The sequence below is a fragment of the Nicotiana tabacum genome, chromosome 20 (genome assembly GCF_000715075.1).
Source record: "Nicotiana tabacum cultivar K326 chromosome 20, ASM71507v2, whole genome shotgun sequence".
NCBI lineage: Eukaryota > Viridiplantae > Streptophyta > Magnoliopsida > Solanales > Solanaceae > Nicotiana > Nicotiana tabacum.
This window is the reverse complement of record NC_134099.1, coordinates 162705738-162729479: the sequence shown is the minus strand read 5'-3', so window position 1 is coordinate 162729479 and position 23742 is coordinate 162705738. Positions and strand designations below refer to the sequence as shown.

The following is a 23742-nucleotide window of genomic DNA, read 5'->3' as shown; positions in this document are numbered from 1 at the left end:
TACGAAATACGAAATAGATGGCTGGTATAGTAAAACTAGAAGGTAAAGCCCTGCATCAATAGACGACCAATGACATTCTTAGTCTAACTCCTAACTGGCTAGTCTCACTCTATTGTGCTGTAGAAATATTCTCAACTCTCTCCTAACCTACAACCTTAATGTTCGACCTCCATAATTCCCTGTCAAGGGCCATGTCCTCATAAAAAGAGCATTTTTATCTATGAAGTACATAAAAAATAATCTACGTAATAGAATGGGTAAAGAATTTTTGAACGTTTGTTTAGTTTGTTATATAGAGCGTGAGGTACTTAATTATGCTATAATTTTAATTTGTTCATCAACTTATTGTCTATCGTAAAATTTTATATAATCAAATAAAAATTTTATCTTAAAGGTAGAGATACATCCATCCTCTAGAAATTCTGAATACGCCTCCTCTAGAAATGTTATCTAACAGTCAAAATTTATAACGTATGATGTAGAGGTTTTCCAACCTGTCGAGCATGCCATATACTCAGCCTATCTGAAAAATGTCTACTAGCCAAAATAATGAATTATGACATGTGGTAAAGAATACAACATTCAACTACAAGCTAAAAAAGAAAAACGGAATACTCCACTATAACAACAACAACATACTCAATCTCTAGGGAGAGTAGTGTAACCCCTACCTTACGAGGATAGAGAGGTTGTTTCCAATACACCCTCGGCAATTTAAATATTTTTGTTTCCTCAACTATTAACTTAAATATACAAAGCAAAAATAACATCTCTTTAGCAAGAAAGAAATCATTGTAAGCACAGACTGCCCATCAATAGTTTACATATAAAGGGATGACTAACAAAAATTAGCTTCATAACAATTGACTATTTTTGATTAAAACAATTACTCATTTAAGTGAAACAATCCAAACCATAATATAACTAGAAGAGTATATGAATTACACATAATTTAGATGACTAATATTTATCAAATACTTGTACAACTAATAGAGAGGTCAGTCAATATTAACCGCTTTAATTATAGACGATAGTGTTGGCAACTAGCAGAAGATTCAGAAAGCTATAGTTCAACTCTTTCTTTCCTTGCCTCCTATGATGCTTCCTCTGATTCAGCTTAGCAGATAATTAACAAACTGCAAAATAGTTCAGAAAAAAAAAAACCAAGGTAAATTAGCCATCAAGTTAGATGCAAACCAAAGCAAATTAGCTATCAGGTACAGGTCAATATTGTTTACTCCAACTCTTTAACCACTAGACCACCAGTAATGCAAGGCAAGTCCTCAGTTATTACTACATTATCACATTTACAACAACAACAACAATTACCCAGTAAAATCCCACCGAGTGGGGTCTGGGGAGGATAATGTGTATGCAAACCCTACCCCTACCCTGATAGAGCAGAGAGGCTGTTTCCGATAGACCCTCGGCTCAGGAAGACGGAAATAAAAAACAAGAAAAGATAATTCATTAGCAACTCTAGTAGAAACCGTAATAGTAACAGAAGCATAACAACCAAAAGATGAATGACATGCAATAATAGTAACCAGTATCTAATGCTCGGGGCTAAGATAAACAACAAGTATAGTGTGGATTCAACATAAACTGCAAGCCATCTAAGATCAACCCTAATCCAACCTCGCCTCACCCCGGTATGAAGTAAGGAAAGTTCTACTACCCCTAACCTACATTATCACATTTAATTTAATTAAAATTGTATTTTCCCAAGGACAAGAAGGTACAGGAACAGCAATTCTCATATCAAATTTTCACCTCCTACCACACGTAATTCATCTCATAATACCCATTTCCACAAAGATTGAGCAACCAAAGCAAAACGAAACGACAAAAACAAATAAGCACTAAGAGCCATCTAGCAAATGAACCATCCCCCCCCCACCCCCACCCCCAAAAGAAAAAAGGAAAAATAGAGGGGAGGAAATTGTTTACCTCACTTCAGAACTTTTTGTCTGCAAAGGCGGACAATATTCTCCTCATGTGGTCCCTTGTATGCATGAATTTGGAAGGTTTCTAGAGGTGTACGCAGAGTGAGATTGTTAACTTTGACAGTCAGGAAAAATTCACGACATTCGGCCCAAATAAAGTTCACTTTTTCAATACACAAAACCTCGTATTTGTAAACCTACAAGGCATGAAGAAAATACTGTTAGGACACTATGGTTGAGGGGAGTTTATTCACCCCAAAGAAAAAAAGATGAATAGAGGCGTACACTGGTTTCTTTATTGTTGTATTCCTGAATAGCATGGTTAGCCAGTTCCATCAGCATGTCAGTTTTTTCCTCTAAATCCAGATATGGTATATATGTAGCTGCCTTAGCTTCACCGGGATAGATGTCAATGTCAAAACCCTGTCAAATAAGCCAATCAGTCATGAATTCATATCCAACAACAACAACAACAACAAACCCAATGAATTTCCACAAGTGGGGTTTGCGAATGAATTCATATCTAAGTCGTAACAAAAATAGGGTCTAATTGAATTGCACATATCTATCCAGATTTTAGTTTATACATAGATAAGTTAACAACAACAATAAACCTAGTGTAATCCCACAAGTGGAGTCTGGGGAGGGTAGTGTGTACGCAGACCTTATCCCTACCTTTAACAAGGCAAAGAGATAAAGTTAAAATAAGTGAATTTCAAAGTTCAATTTAAGTGAAGAATTTCAATTGCATGGAGCTAAAATGCTCTTTTAGTATTTGGTCTATTAGCTTAAAAAGAAGCAGGGACTAATCAAGGAAGAAGAATCACTTAAACTAAAAGCACCACTAAAACAGACATGAATTCCTATATTTGTTTTAAAAGGTAACCAAGAAATAGTTACTTGTAAGTAAGCCCCACAATCTTTTGTGCCACACTTAAGTCTCTAAAAGCTTGGAGATGCTCAGACAGGACGGAGCTTGGCACATCTGTAGCAATTAGATAAGAGAAAAATAGTCGGGGAAGGCAATGTGGCTTTGGGCAGAGAAGTGAGCTAAGAGTAGCTGTGCCAAATGGACGGGATGAGTTAAACGTGGATGGATCAAAACGGGTCAGGTCATTGAACATGTCATAACCCAATCCGTGGATCAATAGAGGTTGGATCATGATGTTTAACTAACGGATTATGACCCAACCCGTGGATCAGTAGAGGTTGGGTCATGATGTTTTAACTAACTGATTATGACCCAACCCGTGGATCAGTAGAGGTTGGATCATGATGTTTTAACTAACTGATTATGACCCAACCCGTGGATTAGTAGAGGTTGGATTATGATGTTTTAACTAACGGATTATGACCCAACTATTTTTTTCTCCACCATACTTAATGGGTCAAAAGGGCATTGGTAAGAGTATGTATTGGTACTATTTCGTCCAAGTTTAATTTTTTCTCAACCATACTTAATATACCAATACATGCTCTTTGCAGTAACTAATCATTCTTTGTCTCAATCAATGCCCTTTTGAACTATGAAAGCAAGTTCTTTTCAAACTTTCTTATTCTCTTTGTTATTATATTTATACTAGTCAAAAAGAGTTTTCTTGCTGATAGTGACAGAGTCACGACTTTCATCGAGAGGATTCAAAATATAAAGAAATAAAAACGTCGAAGAAGCCAAGGGATCGAACATCTATAATATAAACATAAAAAATAACTTTGAACTTTCATATACTGATATACAACATAATTTTCCGGCAAAGGGATTCGGATAAACCACTATGCACCCCCTCCTTCCCTCTGCCCTTGTTGGGTTAAGACTTGATTTTCACATGAGATTTTAACTATTTCCTTCGATTTCAGGAGGTTAAATTGGTTGTATAAAAGAAGAAAAAGCTTTTGGCTTTTTTGAGCGTAAAAGATTTACAGTAAGCACGCAGCCCGATGCACAAAGCATATTACATTTACGTAGGGTCCGAGAAGGGTTATATCCTAGGAGTGTGACGCAAATAGCCTACCTAATGTAAGTATTAGTAGTTTCTTTCACGGTTCGAACCCTAGGTGACGCAGAGACAATTTTACCGTTCCTTGGTGCGAGTGCTAGCGTGCAGGTGTTGTGTGTGCATACATATAATAAAAGGAGTAGTGAAAGAGGACAAACATCGGTTTCACAAATCTGACGGAAGTATCTCGAATAAATTTTGCGAAATAGATCACGATGCTCCATTGAAGCGCCTTTGGGCATAAAATCGTCGTCATTCCATAGATCCTCATCAGCCAAATACTTTCGTGGCAGTTCCCTCTTCCAGGCAATTTGTTCTTCTGCAGAATTTTGCTTCTTCTCCAGCGAAGAAGATCCAGTGTCGGCCATTGCGAGCCAAATCGTAGTACCAAAAAACTTCACGTTTATATGCTCTTCCTTAACCTTCTTTTTCTTATGGGAAAAGGGTCAAATATGCACCTATACCAGTGAAAAAGGTCTAATATTGCCCTCCGTTATACTATCAGTCCAAATATATTTGTAACGTCATACTATCGGTCCAAATATATCTTTAACATTATAAAAGTGGTACAAACTTGCCTTTTCTCCGTTAACTGCCTCCCTATGACAATATTTCATTGCCACCTCACCATTATACTCCCATTTTCATCCCTTCCCCACAACCTTTCTTTCTCGTTCATTTGAAGAAAAATCACAGATCATAGATATACAAATAAACTATATCAAAAGAAATGTTAATAACTAAAGATAATATGAAACAATGTGAACCGAGAAAAGAATATAATTATTTTGATTGTTACTTAAATTTTATTGTATTGTATCATTAAATTCGTTGTTACGTAATGATAAGAAATTTCACTTTATGTAACGACCGATTTGGTGGAATTGCATCGTTATCTTATCTATTTTCTCTCAACTTGTCATTCCTTATTATTAAATAATCTTTTTTTTTTATCTTTTATCCTACCTTTTTATATAATAATTCTCTCTCGTATCTCACCTTTTTTAATAATATTACAAGTTTATTTTTCATATTGTTGGTGTATAACATCATGAAACAACAACAAACAATATTATTGATTCGAGCATCGATATATCAAAACGATACAGTACGATACAATACAATTCAATACATTGTGAAACATACATAATACCATCCAAATAAGTTGTAAGAGAGGTGGGCTTATTAATTAGACGAAACCTAGAGGGTGTTTGGATTGGCTTTTAAGCTGGTCAAATTAACTTTCAAGCTCTTGTTTTTAGCTGTTTGACAAAATTAAAAAGTGTTTAAAATAAATTAAAAACTGCTTACAACAAGCCAAAAACAATAAATTAGTTGAGTTAAAAGCTATTTCTGCTGCCACATTTTTTAAGTCCATCCAAACGGCCTTATAATCATCACTGATTTGGTCTACTAAAAACTAAACCCAAAAGCCAAAACTAATCACTAAAAACTAAACCCAAATGCCATAAAGTTCCAAATGGCGGAATCAAAAGTTGGAAAGGAGGGAGGATCTGTAACACCGAAGATGGGGCCAAAATGCTTTTGCAGTTTACCAGGAGGAGGAGGATGCGTTTGCAATCCAGATTTAGCCCCGATTATTCTTGTTACCTCTCTGATGATGATAATTCGGTTGAATTACCACCATCAATCGAAAAAATCCAATGTTTGCTTCCTTTCTTTTTTTTCCTATTAAAGTTGTCACGCCCCGCACTTGGGCCTGGACGTAACACGGCACTCGGTGCCTGACTACATGTGACCAAGCGAACCAATTGGTTAGCTGAATCAACATGTGATATTATAACATACTAAATGCGGAAGATAAACTAACACACGATGATTTATTAAAAGTCTGAATGATATAAATCATTGCGCAAAAATACTAATACAATTCTGAAATATATTTGTAGCTAACATTGAAAAACATGAAATGCATGTGACTCTATCTAACTGTTAATCTAGTTTATGAAGCCTCTAATGAAGTACTGAAAACACTGATTGTTTGTAAATACTGAAAGACTGTAAAGTAATGATAATGCCCCGAAAGAACTGGGGATCACCAAATAGCTGGTACGAGAATCCTAGCACTCTGAATCATCAACCTGTAAATCATTACCTGCATCCTGAGATGCAGGCCCCGGGCAAAAGGGACGACAGTACATTTGAATTGCACTGGTATGTAAAGCAACTGAAAGAAAGATTATAAATGTTGAAACTGAAACTAAGATGATAACTGAGAATTGATAATTGATAATTGATAACTGAAATGATAACTATTGAAACAGAAACTGAAATGATAACTGATATTTGATAACGCGTAACTGAAATGATAACTAATAATTGAACTGAACAAAGGAAGTAATGATATGAATACTCCCTCTTCTGAATAATGAACAACTTGCTTATCTGAATAAGCTACGGCCTCGGGCCTAATATATATGTGCACAAGCTACGGCCTCAGGACCAAGTTACGTATACATAATTACGGACTCATGCCCAAAAATGCATAAAGCGTAAAACTACGGCCTCAAGCCCAAACATGCATAAAGCATAAACTACGGCCTCAGGCCCAAGTATCCATAAAGCATATAAACTATGGTCTCAGGCCCAAATACATGTGTTCAATATTCAGGAATTGAGAATCATACTGAAATACATGATGCTGAAATACTGAACCATACTAAGGTACATGGTACTTGAATGCTGAATAGAGCTAGACTAAGACATGTATTCATGAACTGATTATGAAAATTGAAACTTCAACTGTTTATGACATACTGAGTAATCTAGACTGAGACTCATGGGCATCAAAACCCAAGTCTATATTGATTACGCACTGATTTCACAACATTCAGAATGAAAGTCATGATTGAGTTACGAAGCTAGAGAATAGAATTTCTGCAACTATTCAAGGAACTAGGCTTAACTATATTTCTAAGACAATTAGTAATGTCGTAAAAAAATGTAGTGTAGGAAGAATCATTAATATTCCCAAACATAGAGAGTTAGTCTCACATACCTTAACTTCCTGCTCTTGAGCGTAATACAATGTTTATCAATCCTTTCAAATTTAATCTATAGCAATACAAGTCAAAAGGGATTCTATATTAGCTATGATACTCATGTTCTGGTCACTTAAGCATTTTATCAAACACTTCGTGAGAATAAATCTTTATAGTCGTTATTAATGGTGTCTCTACACCCAATAACCCATTCTATTGATCCTAGATAAATTCTAAAGTCTCAAATGGTTATAATCAACATCATTCTTTATCACCCATAAGGTAAACAACACCCTTAACCGATAATCAACAATCAACAACTCAAACCTATAACTGTTCATGCTTTTCTATCAAACCCATCAACTCATATCTCATGAACTAGAGTCTATAATTATTAATCCAATGCTAGAATTAATTTGAGGGTGAAAACATTACCTTTTTGAAGTTCAATCCCCCTGAATTCGAGTTCTAAACATTACCTTTTTGAGGTTCAATCCCCTTGAATTCGAGTTCTAGGGTTCCTTCTCTCAACAATGATGTCGCAATCGAATATTTAATAATATGGAGGGTTTACCCATATTAATAATATGTTGATAAATTGAAATTAATTTAGAATGACCATTAGAACTTACCTTGGATGGTAGAGGGACCCTTAAGGAGTTAGGTTTTTGAGAGCTCCCTTAATAGAGCAAGTTTTTGTATTTTGCGGGTGTGGGGGATGAAGTAGGGCTTTAAAATGACCCCCAAAGTGCGCCACCTCCCCCCCCCCCACACCTGAAGGCCTGACCATGCATCTGACCGCGCAAAATGGCAGTAACACTGCCACAAGTGCGCGGTCGCGCACGGGGCGCGCATATTGTGCACTGTTCTGTAAAATGTATATAACTTTTTGCACAAAGATCCGTTAGGGATCTTTAATATATCGTGGAAAGCTATTTTCAACGGTTCTATAACTTTCATGTTTTGATTTTTCCCAGATTCCTTACACACTTTCACTAAATCCTGCTAGAATATGGAGTTTTTGTAAACTTAGTCGATTTTATTGAATTTTATGCACCTCACACTTCATCTTGATTCTGAAACAACTATTTTCACCCATACTCATCCTACTAGGACTTCATATGTGTATAATATCAGATTAATACCCATTTAACATATCCACACCTAGTTCGAATGTACGGGGTGTTACATTATCTCCCCCTTGGGATCATTCGTCCTTGAATGATTCTCCTGATTATAACTTCTGCTAACTCCGAACCTTAAACGGGTCTGGTGGAAACATGAACTTTCATTAACGCTTGCATATTAAACTGAATGAATACATGACTACTGAACTGTTGAGATAGTGAACCGAATGACTACTGTATTGACAGAATATTGGTCTGCCATGGATACGTAAATACTGAACTAACATAGGTATATGAATATTGAACTGGCACAAATATTTGAGTAATTTGAGTACTAAGTTGGCATGAATGTCTAAGTATTGGACTGATATGAGTAGCTGAGTATTGTACTGACATAAGTATCTGAGTATTGAACTGACATGAGTATCTGAGTACTAGAAACTTGAATGCTATAGCATAATACGTGAAATACTGGTTGTACCATCGCAAATTCTGGTGGCAACTCCAACTCATAAGCTAATTGACTGATCCTTCGCAAGATTCTATATGGCCCAACATAGCAGGGACTATGCTTCCCCTTCTTCCCAAATCTCATAACGCCTTTCATAGGCAAAACTTTTGAAAATACCCAATCATCAACTTGAAACTACAGGTCTCTATGCCGCACGCTCGAATAGGATTTTTGGTGGCTCTGAGCCATCTTCAAACACTCTTGAATCAACTTAACTTTCTCCATAGTTTGATAGACCAATTTTGGTCCCTACAACTCCTCTTTACCAATTTTGGACCAACCAATTGGCGATATACACCTTCGCCCATACAGAGTCTCGCACGTGCCATCTTGATACTAGAATGGTAGGTATTATTATTAGCAAGGTCAATGAGAGGTATGTGATCATCCCAATTACTTTTAACATCAAGGACATATCCTCAACTGTTTGAATAATGCACTCTGCTTGGCCATCTTTCTAAGGATGAAAAACTTGTGCCTAATCCTTTCTGAAAGAACTTCTAAAAGTTCATTTTAAACTGAGCACCACAGTCCGAAATGATGGACAACGGAGTTCCATGCAATTAGACGATTTTCTGAATGTACAACTTAGCATAATCTTCTGTTGAATCTGTAGTCCTCATTTGCAAGAGGTGAGCCAACTTGGTAAGTCGGTCTACAATCACCCAAATCGAAACATGCTTCTGAAACGAGCGAGGTAGACCTGTTATGAAGTCCATGTTTATCATATCCCATTTCCAACGGGAATTTCTATACTCTGAGGTAAACCACCAGGCCTCTGGTGTTCGACTTTCACCTGTTGACAATTTGGACACTTAGCCACAAAATCTGCTATGTTTTTTTTTCATATCGTTCCACCAATAAATCTCCTTAAGATCATGATACATCTTTATGGAACCTGGGTGAATAGAATACCTAGAATTGTGGGCTTCTGACATAATCCGCTCTTTGAGCCCATCTACGTCTGGAACGCATAGTCTGCCTCTGTACCTCAAAGTACCATTATCTCCCCCTTGTTCAAAAGCTATCATTTTATGCTTATGAATCCCCTCTTTTTACTATAACAAGTAGGGGTCATCAAATCGTTTCTCCTTCACTTCGGATACTAAGGAAGAACAAGTTCTATTCTGGACAATAATTCCACCATCTTCAGAATCCGAAAGCCAAACTCCTTGCTTGACTAAGCGGTGAACTTATTTCACCATATTTCTTTTGTCTACCTCAATAATGAGCTATACTTCTCATACTTGATTATCATTTTAAGGTACTTCCTGAAAACATTTACAGCATTTTTGTGACCTAAGTCTTTGACCAATACTCCGAAGATTATAGTCTCGTGCAATGGCACTATCCTCATGACAAATAATTGTACATGATTTTATAGTTTTTATATCTCGTGCTCACTATGCGGGTTTCAAATCTCCAACTAGACTTGCTGACAATTTCCACATATCTCTCTTAGACCAAAGGTTAAGGTCTTATACTTGCGGGTCCTTCTCTTTTGTTGGGATCTGATAACTTTTCTTATCTTCTGCAATTTTTTGCACTTTACATCAATGACGACTCATCTTTCGACTTACTTCTAAGCAATCTTTCTTGCTAGGATAAACTAGATTACTTACATAAATGGAAAGCTACTGTATTTTTTCTTAACTATCATACACAATCTTAATAATTTAACTCTGCTTACACTGTTAATCTTGGAGAAACCACATTTTGATAATTCCTAAAGACTATTTTTCTATAGTTTGCTCTCTTACTGCTAGCTAATTATTTTTCCCACTATCACTGTACTTCGGATTTAACTTAAACTCTTTGAGTTCTAACACATGTTCGGTATTTCGAACTGTCATCCGCTTACTAGAGTTAACCTGGCTAAATGAATCAAATTGTACATCTACAAGCTCTGCTGAAATTGTTAATTCACTGTATCAACTCAAAACTTACTTATTATTCTTTTACTAAACACCTGCTAGAATCATGTTGTCTTGTTCTACTTTGGATAACTAAAGTGAGGCATAAGGTTATTTCTAACTTCCCTCACCATCTGACCCTATTCTACGGTCACATATTTATCATTTTTTATTAGACCATGTACATGGATCACACTTAGGGAAAGTTCATCTATCTCAAACAAAATTAGAATATGTAACCTCCAAACTTTCTATATAATACAAAATCATTTCATACTATAAACATCCGCGGTAATCACTTAATCACATAACCTAAGGGGGAACTGCCATATCTTTTATCTTACATCAATAGCTACTTCTTACTAATGTGGTACTTCTAGTTCTGATTTGAATAAATATGAACAACTTAAAATCGTTTCTTGAAATTCACTATTGGCTGCTCTTGGTTCTCATTGCATACATCATATCTTCTAGTCATTTTCATGAGTTTTACGAAATAATATCTTTGGTAATAACAAACGTTTCTGACTCCTAGGTATTTTACCCTTAGGCTTTTTTCTGTCCAAAACTATAGTGACAAATGTTAGGGTATGACATCTGAACTATCATCACCCAACTTGTGGCTCCATTTTCAAGAATTAAATGAAGTTGTTGTAGGAGGTAAAACACATACGAATACACTACCATGCACAAACTTACCCTTCAAAGTATACCATCATCTGATAAATCACTTTCTGTGCCATTCGGTGAGTTTTGGTCTTAATGTAGACCTAAAATATGCGAAAATTTTGCTATAATCACTGTTTCTTACATTTTCTTTTAGCACCCATAGGCGTTACTGTATACTAACCCGCCACCAGAATTTTGATACACTGAAAATTGAAGATCTAGTAAATGAATAATTGATAACTGGGATCCTGAATAACTGGAAGATTGTATAACTAGTAATTGAGGTAAACTGATAACCATAGAACATGATAACTGCTCTTTTTTTACTTTCTGATAAGGTTATGCTATAATCTTTACTACTACCCATTGCATCCCACTTTTAACATCATCTCATGTCTCATTTGTTACCAACCTATATTCCATAATTATAACCCAATGGGAAATCATCATCTTTAGAACCTTGGTATTTTCTTGCCCATCGCACATCCATGTCTGTAGCTAAACGTAAGCCCAGAATGCATGCTTCATATTCAGCCATGTTGTTGGTACAATAGAAACGTAGCTGAGCTGTAACAGGATAGTGATGTCCTATTTCCAAAATAAGTACCGCTCTTATTCCAACTCCTTTTGCATTCGCAGCCCCATCGAAGAAAAGCTTCCACCCTGGTTCCTCAGTCAGTTCTAACTCCTCTATATGCATCACTTCTTCGTCTGGAAAATACGTCCTTAAAGGCTCGTATTCTTCATCAATAGGATTCTCAGCCAAGTGATCAGCCAATGCTTGGGCTTTCATGGTCGTCCTCGTCACATAGACAATGTCGAACTTTGTGAGTAATGTCTGCCATTTTGCCAATCTTCCTGTGGGCATAGGCTTCTGGAAAATATACTTCAATGGATCCAGGCGTGAAATAAGGTAAGTAGTATGTGACGATAGATAATGCTTAAACTTTTGTGCTACCCAAGTTAGAGCACAACATGTCTTCTCAAGTTGAGTGTACTTATTCTCATAGACTGTAAACTTCTTGCTGAGATAATAGATGGCTTGCTCTTTTCTTCCTGTGATGTCGTGTTGCCCCAACACGCAGCCAAACGAATTCTCCAGGACCGTTAGATAAAAGATTAATGGCCTCCCCGGCTCAGGTGGAACCAACACAAGTGGATTGGATAAATATCCTTTGATCTGGTCAAATTCCTCCTGACATTCTGCTGTCCATTCTATCGCAGCATCTTTCTTCAGTAATCGAAAGATGGGTTCACATGTTTCTGTGAGTTGAGCAATAAATCTGCTGATGTAGTTCAACCTTCCCAACAGACTCATTACTTTTGTCTTGTTCTTCGGCGGTGGCAAATCTTGGATAGATTTGATCTTTGACGGGTCCAGTTCAATACCTTGCCGACTGACGATGAATCCCAACATCTTTCCAGATGGAACACCAAAGGCACATTTAGCCGGGTTAAGCTTAATATCATACCTTCTAAGTCTTTGAAAGAACTTCCTTAGGTCTGCTACATAGTCTTCCTGATGCTTAGACTTTATGATCACATCGTCCATGTACACCTTGATTTCTTTATGGATCATGTCATGAAACACAGTAGTCATTGCTCTCATGTACGTAGCCCCAGCATTCTTCAAACCAAATGGCATCACCCGGTAGCAATAAGTTCTCCACGGCGTAATGAAGGCTGTCTTTTCCGCATCTTCATCAGAATCTGCTGATACCCAGCATAGCAATCTACAAAAGATCTGATCTCACGTCCGGCACAATTGTCAATCAAGATATGGATGTTGGGTAAAGGAAAGTTGTCCTTTGGGCTTGCCCTGTTCATATTGCGGTAATCGACACACACCCTGATTTTCCCATCTTTCTTTGGCACTGGCACCACATTAGCCAACCAATCAGGATACCGAGTGGAACGAATAACCTTTGCTTGTAGCTTCTTGGTTACTTCTTCTTTAATCTTCACACTCATATCCGTTTTGAACTTCCTCAATTTCTGCTTGACGGGAGGACATGTCGGGTCAGTGGGCAATTTATGAACCACTAAATCTGTGCTTAACCCTGGCATGTCATCATATGACCATGCAAAAACATCTTTGAACTCAATAAGTGTTTTGATCAATTCTTCCCTGATATTTGGTGCAATGTGGATGCTTATTTTAGTTTCTCTGATATCGTTGGCATCCCCTAAATTGATGGCTTCTGTGTCATTTAAGTTGGGCTTGGATTTTTCTTCAAACTGACTTAACTCCCTGTTTATCTCCTCGAAGGCTTCGTCCTCATCATATTCCGATTCATTATCATAATGGACCTCTTGTATAGTTAGTTCGGAATCAGATTGATCTTTTAGACTAGGTTGAAGATCCGTTGTGCATGCCATATCATTAGAACCAGTATGAAAAGAAATGTTCAGAAAAAGAAACGAAGGAAACAAAATTAAAAATAACATATAAAATAAGGAATAAAGAAGAAACTTTTTCGTTTTATTGAATTATGGGATAACAAGGTTTTACACTTTGTTGAGCAGTAATAAAAATAAAAAGGAATCTGGATTACAACCCTGGAATAATCCAGAAAACAAAAAGGAAAATCAGAGCCAACTACCAGGACTCCCTCCGAGTAGGAAGAGGAGTAGCTGTCCAATTGTTCACATTGGCCCTAGGCCCCACAAACTGTATGTCTGCCTTACTGGAACCCTCTCGAGCTTCTATTGTGTTGACATCTGCGAACATCCTTTCTAAGCCCTCATCCAAATCTCCATCTAGCCCAATCAACGGTCCACGAATTTTCGGGACTGACGACCTTGTGACACCTGCTCTAACAAAAGATCTAGAGAGACGCGGGACTGGCTTGGGAAGAACCCAAACTTTCTTCTTCATTTTCCGAGCTCGCTTTATATCTGCTGCAGTTGGTTTGAATCCCAATCCGAAAGTCTCTAAATTCTTGGGCAAAGAGACAGGTTGAACAATTCCCTGGAGCTCAGCCCCCAGACCTTTTCCAGGCACGAACCCATTACTTAGCATCTCTAAAACTATCATGACGGTTGCGGAAGCTATCCTGGGGTGTGGAATGCTTTTACCCTCGGGAATCTTGTTTGCTGACACTGCATCAAAAATTTGGTAAACCCAGGGACCTTTGTCATCGTTAGTTTCTATGAATGGACAATGGCACCTCCCATTGTGCACGCAGTGTCTTCCCCATGCAGTACGACATCTTGTCTGTCCCATTCAAACTTGACCATTTGATGCAATGTGGATGGAACTGCTTTGGCTGCGTGGATCCACGGTCGTCCTAGCAAAAGGTTATAAGATACCGCGACATCCAATACCTGGAACTCCATAGTAAACACGACCGGGCCGATGGTCAACTCGAGTATAATATCCCCCACGGTATTTGTTCCACTTCCGTCAAACCCTCGGACGCAAACGCTGTTCTTGTGGATTCTATCATGGTCAATCTTCAACTGGTTCAATATGGATAATGGACAAATATTGGCACTTGAACCGTTATCCACCATCGGCCGAGTAACTGCCGCATCTTCACATTTGACAGTCAAGTAGAGAGCTTTATTATGTTCTGTGCCCTCCACTGGCAAATCGTCATCAGAGAACGTTACCCTGTTTACCTCAAAAATTTTGTTGGCAATTGTTTCAAGGTGGTTCACTGAAATTTCATTGGGCATATGAGCTTCATTTAGTATCTTCATCAGGGCCCGGAGATGCTCGTCCGAATGGATCAATAGTGATAACAACGAGATCTGGGCCGGTGTTTTCTTCAATTGTTCAACAACGGAGTAATCCTGCATTTTCATCTTTTTCAGGAACTCCTCCGCCTCTTCTTCTGATACGGGTTTCTTTGTTACTGCCGGGTTGGACCTTCTCAATTCCACGAGGGCAAAACACCGTCCCAACCGAGTCAGTCCCTGCACCTCACAACTATCCTCTTCCATTTGCTTTCCCTTGTACATTACCACTGCCTTTTTATACTTCGAAGGCACCGCCCTACATCAATCACTGGTAATTGGACTACCGACTTTATGATGACCGGTTCCCTATAGACCCTTTTTACACCAACTACGGGTGCAAATGATGCTCCCGATATCACCAACTTGGCTGGCTCTGGTTTCTTTATAGCGGTGGATGGATTCTTCCCTAATATCACCACTGGCTTGACATCTTCCCCCTTCAACTGTACCCCTTCTTCCCCACTGGTCGATTTTTCTTTTGGAGTGGCACAAATCATCATCACTGTCTGTGAAGGTTTCTTTGGCTCCCCTCCTTCGTGCACAAGCTCGATCATGTGGGCTTCGTGGTGCTTTGGTAATGGGTTCTGGTTAATGTTGGGTGCCTCCGGTGCATGTACCTCGATCTTGTTAGTATCAATAAGATCTTTTGTCGCATGTTTCAGCCTCCAACATTTCTCGGTATCATGTCCGGGAGCCCCCGAACAATATTCACATCTTACCGAGTGATCCATATTTTGGGGTAAGGGATTTGGCAACCTAGGCTCAACAGGATTTAATAAACCCAACCGCCTTAATTTGTGGAACAAGGCAGTATAAGTTTCTCCCAACTCAGTAAAGGTTCTTTGCCTCTGCAGTCTTTCATTTCTGGAAGCCGGATTTCCCATGAAACCCATCCCTAGAGGGTTCCTGTCGGCTCTTGGCAGTGGATAGGTGTTTTGTGGTGGTGGGTAGGTATTATATGGAGGTGGGTATGTATTGTGGTGAGCTGGCGTGCGCCATTGCAGGCGAGTCGGAGGTTGAGTATATGTCTGGGCTTGATGGACGGAAAAATGTTATTCTTGTGGTGGGTAGTAGGGTTGTGGAGGGTAATTTGGAATGTGTGGGTAGTTTAGATGATGGGGTCTGGGTTGGTAATGAGGGGAAGGACCTCTAGATCTGGACCAATTGTCGGCCTCTATTGTCATGACCTCTTCTCTCCTTTTCTTTCCGAGCGCACCTCCCATGCCGCTCTGAATGGCCTGAGTCATTGCCTTAATTGCCGAGTAACTCAGGATCTTATTGGACTTAAGTCCCTCTTCTATCATACCTCCCATTTTCACCACTTCATTGAATGATTTGCCAACTGACGTCACCAAGTGACCGAAGTAAGTTGGCTCGAGAGTTTGTAGAAATTAATCTACCATTTCTCCCTCTCTCATTGGGGGATCAACTCTGGCTGCCTGTTCTCTCCATCGGAACCCAAATTCCCGGAAGCTCTCTTCGGGTTTCTTCTCAAGATTTAGCAATGTGAGACGGTCTGGGACTATCTCAAGGTTGTATTGGAAGTGTCCTGCGAAAGCCTGTGCCAGATCATCCCAGGTGTACCACCTGCTCGGATCTTGTCTTGTATATCACTCTAATGCCGACCCGCTCAAACTCTGGCCAAAGTAAGCTATCAGTAGCTCATCTTTGCCCCCCGCTCCCCTCATCTTGCTACAAAAGCCCCGTAGATGTGCCATAAGATATCCATGCCCTTCGTATAAATCGAATTTGGGCATCTTGAACCCTGCTGGTAATTGGACGTCAGGGAAAGGGCATAGATCTTTGTAAGCCACGCTGAACTGGTTAGCTAACCCGTGCATGTTCCTGAAGGACTTCTCCAAGCTTTTAAATTTCCGCATCACCTCGTCCTGCTCTAGGCTCTTAGCCGGCTTTTCAATCTCCGCCGGGACCTCAAAGTGGGAATTATAGGTATGTGGCTCGGGTGCTTTGAATGTGAGTTCATGGGGGTAATATTATGTATTGTGAGCCTGAAACAATGGCTCGCTAGACGATCTGTGCAATGGGGCTGGGGCAGGCGCCACAAAGACGGGAACATTTAGTGGAGGAGGGTTTTGACTAGGTGGTGGAGCTTGGGGATCATAGGCCTCTCTTCCCTGATAGTAGTGATGGCTTGGAAAACTCGTTGAAGGACCGTGAGAGGGGTATTCTGACGTGTGTCCTGGTTGGAGAGTAGGAGTAACAGGTAGTTCATGCCCCTTTTGGGCTCTAGCTAAGGCTATCTGCATTTCATTCATTTCCAGCCTCATCTTTTCCATTTTTTCCATGGCTTCCTTCAGCATCTGATTTGCTGTCTTTTCCGACTCAACACTGTTGTTTGAACCAGTCATGCTTTCTGGTATGGGCCCTTTTGATCTTGTTTGATAATGGTACGGTGCCAGTACGCTTTAACAAACTAACTGGTATTGATTGGAAAAACAACAAACTTGTCAGTGTTAGAGTCTTAACAGATATTGTAATTGCACGTTGGGAGATGCAATGTTCTTAGGCAGTTAACCATTTCTAACATGCTTTTGCTCTGACCGCATGCATCATTCCGTCTTATTTTATTTGTGCCTCTTTTGAGTGTTTCAGGGACCTCTCTTTTCTTCTTCTCTCTCTTTTTCCTTTTTTTAATTACGGTCGAATCCTATAGAGATTGCCTACGTATCGTGACCCCGCACGAATCAGACCAAGCGTAGTTCATGCAGAAAGATTTTCAATTTTTCATTACTTAAAACAAACTATTACAAACTAAAATCCTTTTTGCAGAAAGAAAATAACAAACGCAAACTAAGGTCAGATACAAGTTCCCATACTACAGAAATACTTTGATGCGAAAAGACAATGGACAGACAAACCATAGGCTAAAAAAAATATAAAGAAATACAGACACGAACTACGCATACTCTAAAGCTTCAAATATGGGTGCCCGTGGGGCATCGTTCGGCCTCGCCGCGGGCCTAGGTTCCAAGTCCCTTTTGAGCTGCTCTAATTCATTCATTGTCCGTTTCACATAGATTAGCACTGCTGAGACAAAAGTAGCATGGGTCATGTCTTCACAAGCGCGACATCTTCTAAAAATGGCGCGGGCAATGGCTCTAATCCTGTCCCTTGCTTGCTTCTTTTCTATAAGCAGGCATTTTATCTGATCACTGCATGTTTTTAACGCCTGAGAATCCTGCATATGCTGATTCTTCAGTTGCCGCACTTCTACCTCCATTTGGGCCAACAAGTCGTAACAGTGTCCGCTTTCAATTTGGAAATCCTCAGCCTGCTTAACTGCTTTACCCTCAAGTGTAGCCACCTTTCTCTTCATGTTGGCAACAGTTTTCTCGTGGTCGCGTTTCAATTGATTCAAGTATCGGCGACGCTTATCTGCTCTTGTACCCCACTGTGCTTTGAGTTCTGCCATGATGATCTCAGACTTTTCTAAACTATCCCGCCATTCCCTGACTTCATTTTTCAGCCCTTTTATCAACTGCTCATCTGATCGACTCATTGGTTGTTTATCAGGAGCCATTCTCAATTTCTGGATTTGGGCCCTAAGTTCTTCATTTTCTTGGGCAAATTTTGCCTCGATCTATTCTTGGGCTGTCACACCTCCTTTTTCGCCCGCGCCGCCGCAACTTGCATACTATTATTGAATTTCAGACTTTCAACCTGTTGCTTCAACTCACCGATCTCCGCCCGATAACCCTTTTCCTTTGCTAACCAGTTCCATTGCTCCTGGGATGACTCAGCGAAATCTTTGAGATGAGGTCTTTTAGCTGGTCTCCCACAGGACATGTAACCTCTGAACCAAGCGTGATACCCCGGGGAAACTTCTCCTTTAGCCGTATCCAACACACAAGTATTTGCCGTCAAATGTTGACACTCACTCCAGATTTGGCGAACTTCTTCTTCGGGGAACCAACCGTCAGGACTGATTTCAACCACTTGGGTACTCAAGTCTTCATATTTCGGAACTACTTGATACCTCCCAAGTTGCCTCAAAACCCGATACGGTGCATAGGGTTGTATGCTTTTAAGTCCCATCAACAGAAAGTGGGGCCTGGTTGCCGGCATGTATATGATTTCCTCAACAGGCAACCATCCGAGCGTCCACTGGATTTGGTTGGCAGTGAGAGTTCGGAAGAATGACGTCCAAGCTGTGACTCCCTCGGGTAGACTAACCCCTTTGATTCTTGTGTAAAATTCTCCAATACAAGTCTTCTCGGGCGAACCGTAACCCAAGAGCTGGGAGCGGTGGCATAAATGATCGGTCATCCACATTTGCAACAATAGGTTACATCCCTCGAAAAAGTCGCCCCCGGCTCGGCAAGCAGTGAGATCCCGGAAGATGTCAGCCATAATCATAGGCGCCAGAGTGCTTTTATCCTGGGTGAGCAAGGTACTGACGACCCCAACTACTTTCAAATCAATGTTTCCGTCTTTCCTTGGGAACACTATAAGACCCAAAAAAGCTATCATAAAAGCTACCAGCCTGTGTTCATCCCACTTTTGTCGATTATCTCTACTACATAGTTTGAAGTCTGGCTTATTGAACCCGCCCACGTGGCCGTATCTAGCATATATGAGGCGGAGACTGCAGAAACCTTTTGCAAAATCTGGATGGTAAAATGTTCGGGGTATTTTTAGGAAATCCAAAAATCGGTGTACAGTGACGGCTCTGGGTGCAATCAAGTACTTGAACCTTAACGGAGCTTCATCACTTCCGATGTATCCCGCTATTTCTTCCATTGTCGGGGTGAGCTCAAAGTCCGAGAAATAAAATACATTGTTTTGTGAATCCCAGCAAGTGACCAATGATCTGATAACATCACCCCGAGGCTGGATGTCTAGTAAATCCGGGAGATCTTTCAGATACTTCTTTACTTTGTCTTGCCCTTCCTTGCCTAGGTCATTCCACCATAATCGCAACTCAAAAGGGATCTTGGTCATTATTGAAAAGGGTTTGTTTTGTATTGTGCTCATCCTGCACATTTATTAAGGTGATTATGCCAACGAAAAACTTTTATTAGACTCAAAATAAAACTATCTATGTTCTTTTCCAAGATTTTTTTTCTAAAACGATCGACTCGGTTTTCAAATGCGGCCTTTTAGCACTTCGGGAACGAAGATTTTAAGGCTGCGAGGGTCAACCGGTCAAAAATAAAAAATGATGACCAAAGATGGCCGTTTATGCAATGTCAGCCTTCCGGCGTCCCGCTTAGGAACATTCGGCTATTTTTGCAAAAAAACGGCATAAAGTGGCAACATTTTGTCATTTTTTCTTTTCTGGTCGTTTTTGCGAAATGGGAAGTTGGACCCGATGAGGGTTACCTACGTATCTCACACCCTGTGAGAATCAAACCGGCGTAGTTCGGGTGATCATGAATAAAGTAAATAAACTAACTCTTTTTTTTTGAAGAAAGGACTTATAAAAAAGAAAGGGAGCATTTTTGCAAAGAAGGATTTCTAAAGAAAAAAGATTTTAAATTTTTTTTTTGAATTTCGAAAGAAAAACTTCTAAAGAAGAAAGAAAATATTTTTCGAATTTTACCTTCAATGAAAGAAATGCTTCTAAAAATATTTTTTGAATTTTGAATTTTCTTTTCAATTTTGAAAGAATAATGAAAATATTTTCGGACTTTTTGGAAGCAATTAAAAGAAAATATTTTTATTTTTTATTTTATTTTTATTATTATTTTTTAAAAAAAACAATTAAAAAGACTTTCTAAAGACTTCAACGCACGACTCTTTTTATTTTCATTTTTGACATTTTCATAAAGAAATAAAAAAACCATTTTAAAAACAAGACTCTTTTTCATTTTCATTTTTCATGGCAAGACAAACTATTTTTCTTTTCTTTTTTTTATTTTGAAAACAAGACAAAGTGAGGATTTTTTTTTCTTTTTCGTTTCACCAAAATGAAACCTATTCTTCCAAACTTAAAATAAAAGACTCTCTTTTTTTTTGAGTGAAATAAAAGAATTTTGACAGTATTTGGGTATTGTTTTTTTTCTTTCTAAAATAGGCAATTAATTCTCTACACTGTTACTTCACTCTTTTTTCACAATTTTCCAATATTCCTGATTTTTCGAAGCCGGTCAGCATGCAAGTCTGAAACAAATAAATGCATAAAGCAAATAGGATGCAGCAGGATGGTCTTTTCATTTCAGATTGCTAGTCCTAGACGGACCCAACCCCTGTGTTGAGTCCCCTAAGTCAAATGCAACATGATGCAAATAATCGTTCCTACTAGGGATCCGGCATGAAGTCATGTTATTCTATGTTCAAAACCTGAGTCGGTGTTCTAGACTGTGTACCCGAGCGGACAACTCGAATCGAGGAGGGGGCAACTTTCCGGTAACCAAAGGGCCATCCGGCTTAGTAACTTGTCCGGCCTCTTTCTTATTTCAAGGTATGACACTAACAGAATAGGGAGTCTCAACCAGTAAGCACATCCCCGGAGGTGAAGAGAGAAGGGTGTCGGCACAGTTTATATACAATTCAGATAATATCAAAGCGGTAACATTTAGCACATTCAGCATAAAACATGTAGGAAAATCAGATACAATCAAATACAACAATTTATCTAAGCTCGAATTCTGAACCCTGAACCAAAGATTCTGGGTTTATCCCCAGCAGAGTCGCCAGAGCTGTCACACCTCCTTTTTCGCCCGCAAAGGGGCACGGAAGGGAGTTTTTTCCAATTAAAGGACAATCGAAAAGGGATTTGTTTATTTATTTCTGAGTTGCCACTTGGGAGATTTAGAGTGTCCCAAGTCACCAATTTTAATCCCGAATCGAGGAAAAGAATGACTCTGTATTACAGTCCGCGAACCAGAAATCCGGATAAGGAATTCTATTAACCCGGGAGAAGGTGTTAGGCATTCCCGAGTTCCGTGGTTCTAGCACGGTCGCTCAACTGTTATATTCAGCTTGATTATCTGATATAATACATATTATAAACTTATGTGCAAATTTTATCCTTTAGCCGCTTTTATTATTTTTATTTATTGTTATTATTTTACGGAGAATTGCAACATTGTGAAAACGTATTTCAAACCACGTCACAATCAATGCACCCGTGGTTATCGACACCTTTTGACTCCGTTGAGATTTGGATTTGGGTTACATAAATGCACACCCATATTTAAGAAAATAATTTGTTAAAGACGTGCCTAGAGCGACTAGCGTATTGTTGTTTTGGGAAAGATCGTAAAATTTCACTAGACGGCCAACTCCGATGTTCTAAATAATTAATACATACATTTTGTGAGGGCCCCGCAATCTATACATTTTACTAGGCGAGGCTCATCTCACTTATTTTAAATGGACAAATCTTAAAGCGACTACATTTTTCTATTAAAATTAGTCTCTAAAATAAAGAAAGAAAATCCTAATTAATTATGAGTTTTTTTTTATTATTTTTTTTTATTTTAAGAAAGCATGGCGTACTAATTGCTAGATTAATACAAATATTGATGAAAAGGAATTTCACTTAAAAAATTTCGAAATTATAAATAAAATAAAAATTCGACAACTAATATTCAAAAGAATCAAATATAGCTAAATTAAAACTCGCATTGTTATAAAAAAAACTATTGAGATTAATTATTCACAACTATTTGAAACTAGATTTAACAATAATTACTAAAGCTTATTAGAAAGTTTATTAAACTTAAATGTTCTTCTAATCTTGTTCGAACTCAAATCATGCCTTAATGCCTAATTCACGAAATTTAGTTTAAATTCATGCCTTAGCTAAATTTAGCTACTTGTTTCACGATTAACCTACTGTTGATAATCTTAAAACCTTCATAACTAGTGAATTAACCCATTTTTGCCAACCCTATTCATTAAAGACTAACTTATGTTATTTTCTCTTATTCCAATTATTATTCAGTAATACATAAAATAGCCTAAATACAATCTATAAAAGGAACAAAGAAAAAGCGAAATTAACACTTCAAAATTCCATTCTTCATATGTATTCATGCTTCCACATTATTAACTTGCAATAGCTAGTATTACAGTCGTGTACCTAATATTGGAAGCAAAAGAAAAGGGAGATCAGCAGAAATTCAGTAGCATACAACAACAGCAACACCCAGCAACCAGTAACCAGCAACGAGAAACCAGTGACAGATTTTGAAATCAAGATAAAAATCCAGAAACACCGACAACAATCAACGGACAGAAGCCAAGGGAATCTTTTCAGATTTAAAAGACTAATTAATTGTTCAACCCTTAATTTCTGAATCAGTATATCAGAATATTTAAATTGTATACTACTCTTTTAATTTCCAGAATGTTTTTATTTGTATTTTTTGAAGTTTTTATATTTTCGGAATTTTTCTCTCTCTTCAATATTTAGCTCTCTCTTTTTATCTCTCCCTTCTTTTTTTTAAATATGTCCAAGTCCCCTCTATTTATTACCATCTTTCAGCATTTTTTAAACATAAAACTCACTATCTTCCCACTCATCCCCCTTTTAATCCCACTACCTAATGTTTTGTCCTCCACTACATTAAACAAATACCTCATTATATCTTGTCCCTCATGCTTATATTAAACGATTGTATTATTCTCCACCATTATATCTTGTCCCCCCATTATTGATTATTTTAATATTATCTTAATCTTAATGGACAGAACACTCAAAATAAATAATTGTTCAGAATTTTAATTCCAAAAATAACCCTCTGGCCTTACAGAAATTACCATTTTGACCCTGAAAACATTATAATTTACCAATCTATCCCGTCAGCTATAACAAGTTCAACTAATCAATTCTAACCAAAATATAGCAGCTATAACCAATTCC

General features: G+C 38.4%; 1 protein-coding gene across 2 annotated transcripts; it reads right to left on the bottom strand.

Annotated features, from left to right (window-relative positions):
• Positions 1 to 809: 809 nt before the first annotated feature.
• LOC107801028 (uncharacterized) lies at positions 810 to 4380 on the bottom strand. 2 transcript variants are annotated; one of them, XM_075240909.1, is made up of 4 exons: positions 4102 to 4380; positions 2232 to 2369; positions 1951 to 2143; positions 810 to 1136 (listed from the first exon to the last, which is right to left on the bottom strand). In XM_075240909.1, the coding sequence occupies exons 1-3, from the start codon at positions 4309 to 4311 to the stop codon at positions 1952 to 1954; spliced, it is 540 nt and encodes a 179-aa protein (XP_075097010.1). In that variant the 5' UTR covers positions 4312 to 4380; the 3' UTR covers positions 810 to 1136; position 1951. The 2 variants fall into 2 exon arrangements, 1 of the variants encoding a protein (XP_075097010.1); XR_012703793.1 differs by lacking the exon at positions 4102 to 4380 and adding an exon at positions 2847 to 3078 and having other exon boundaries at positions 821 to 1136.
• Positions 4381 to 23742: the final 19362 nt, after the last annotated feature.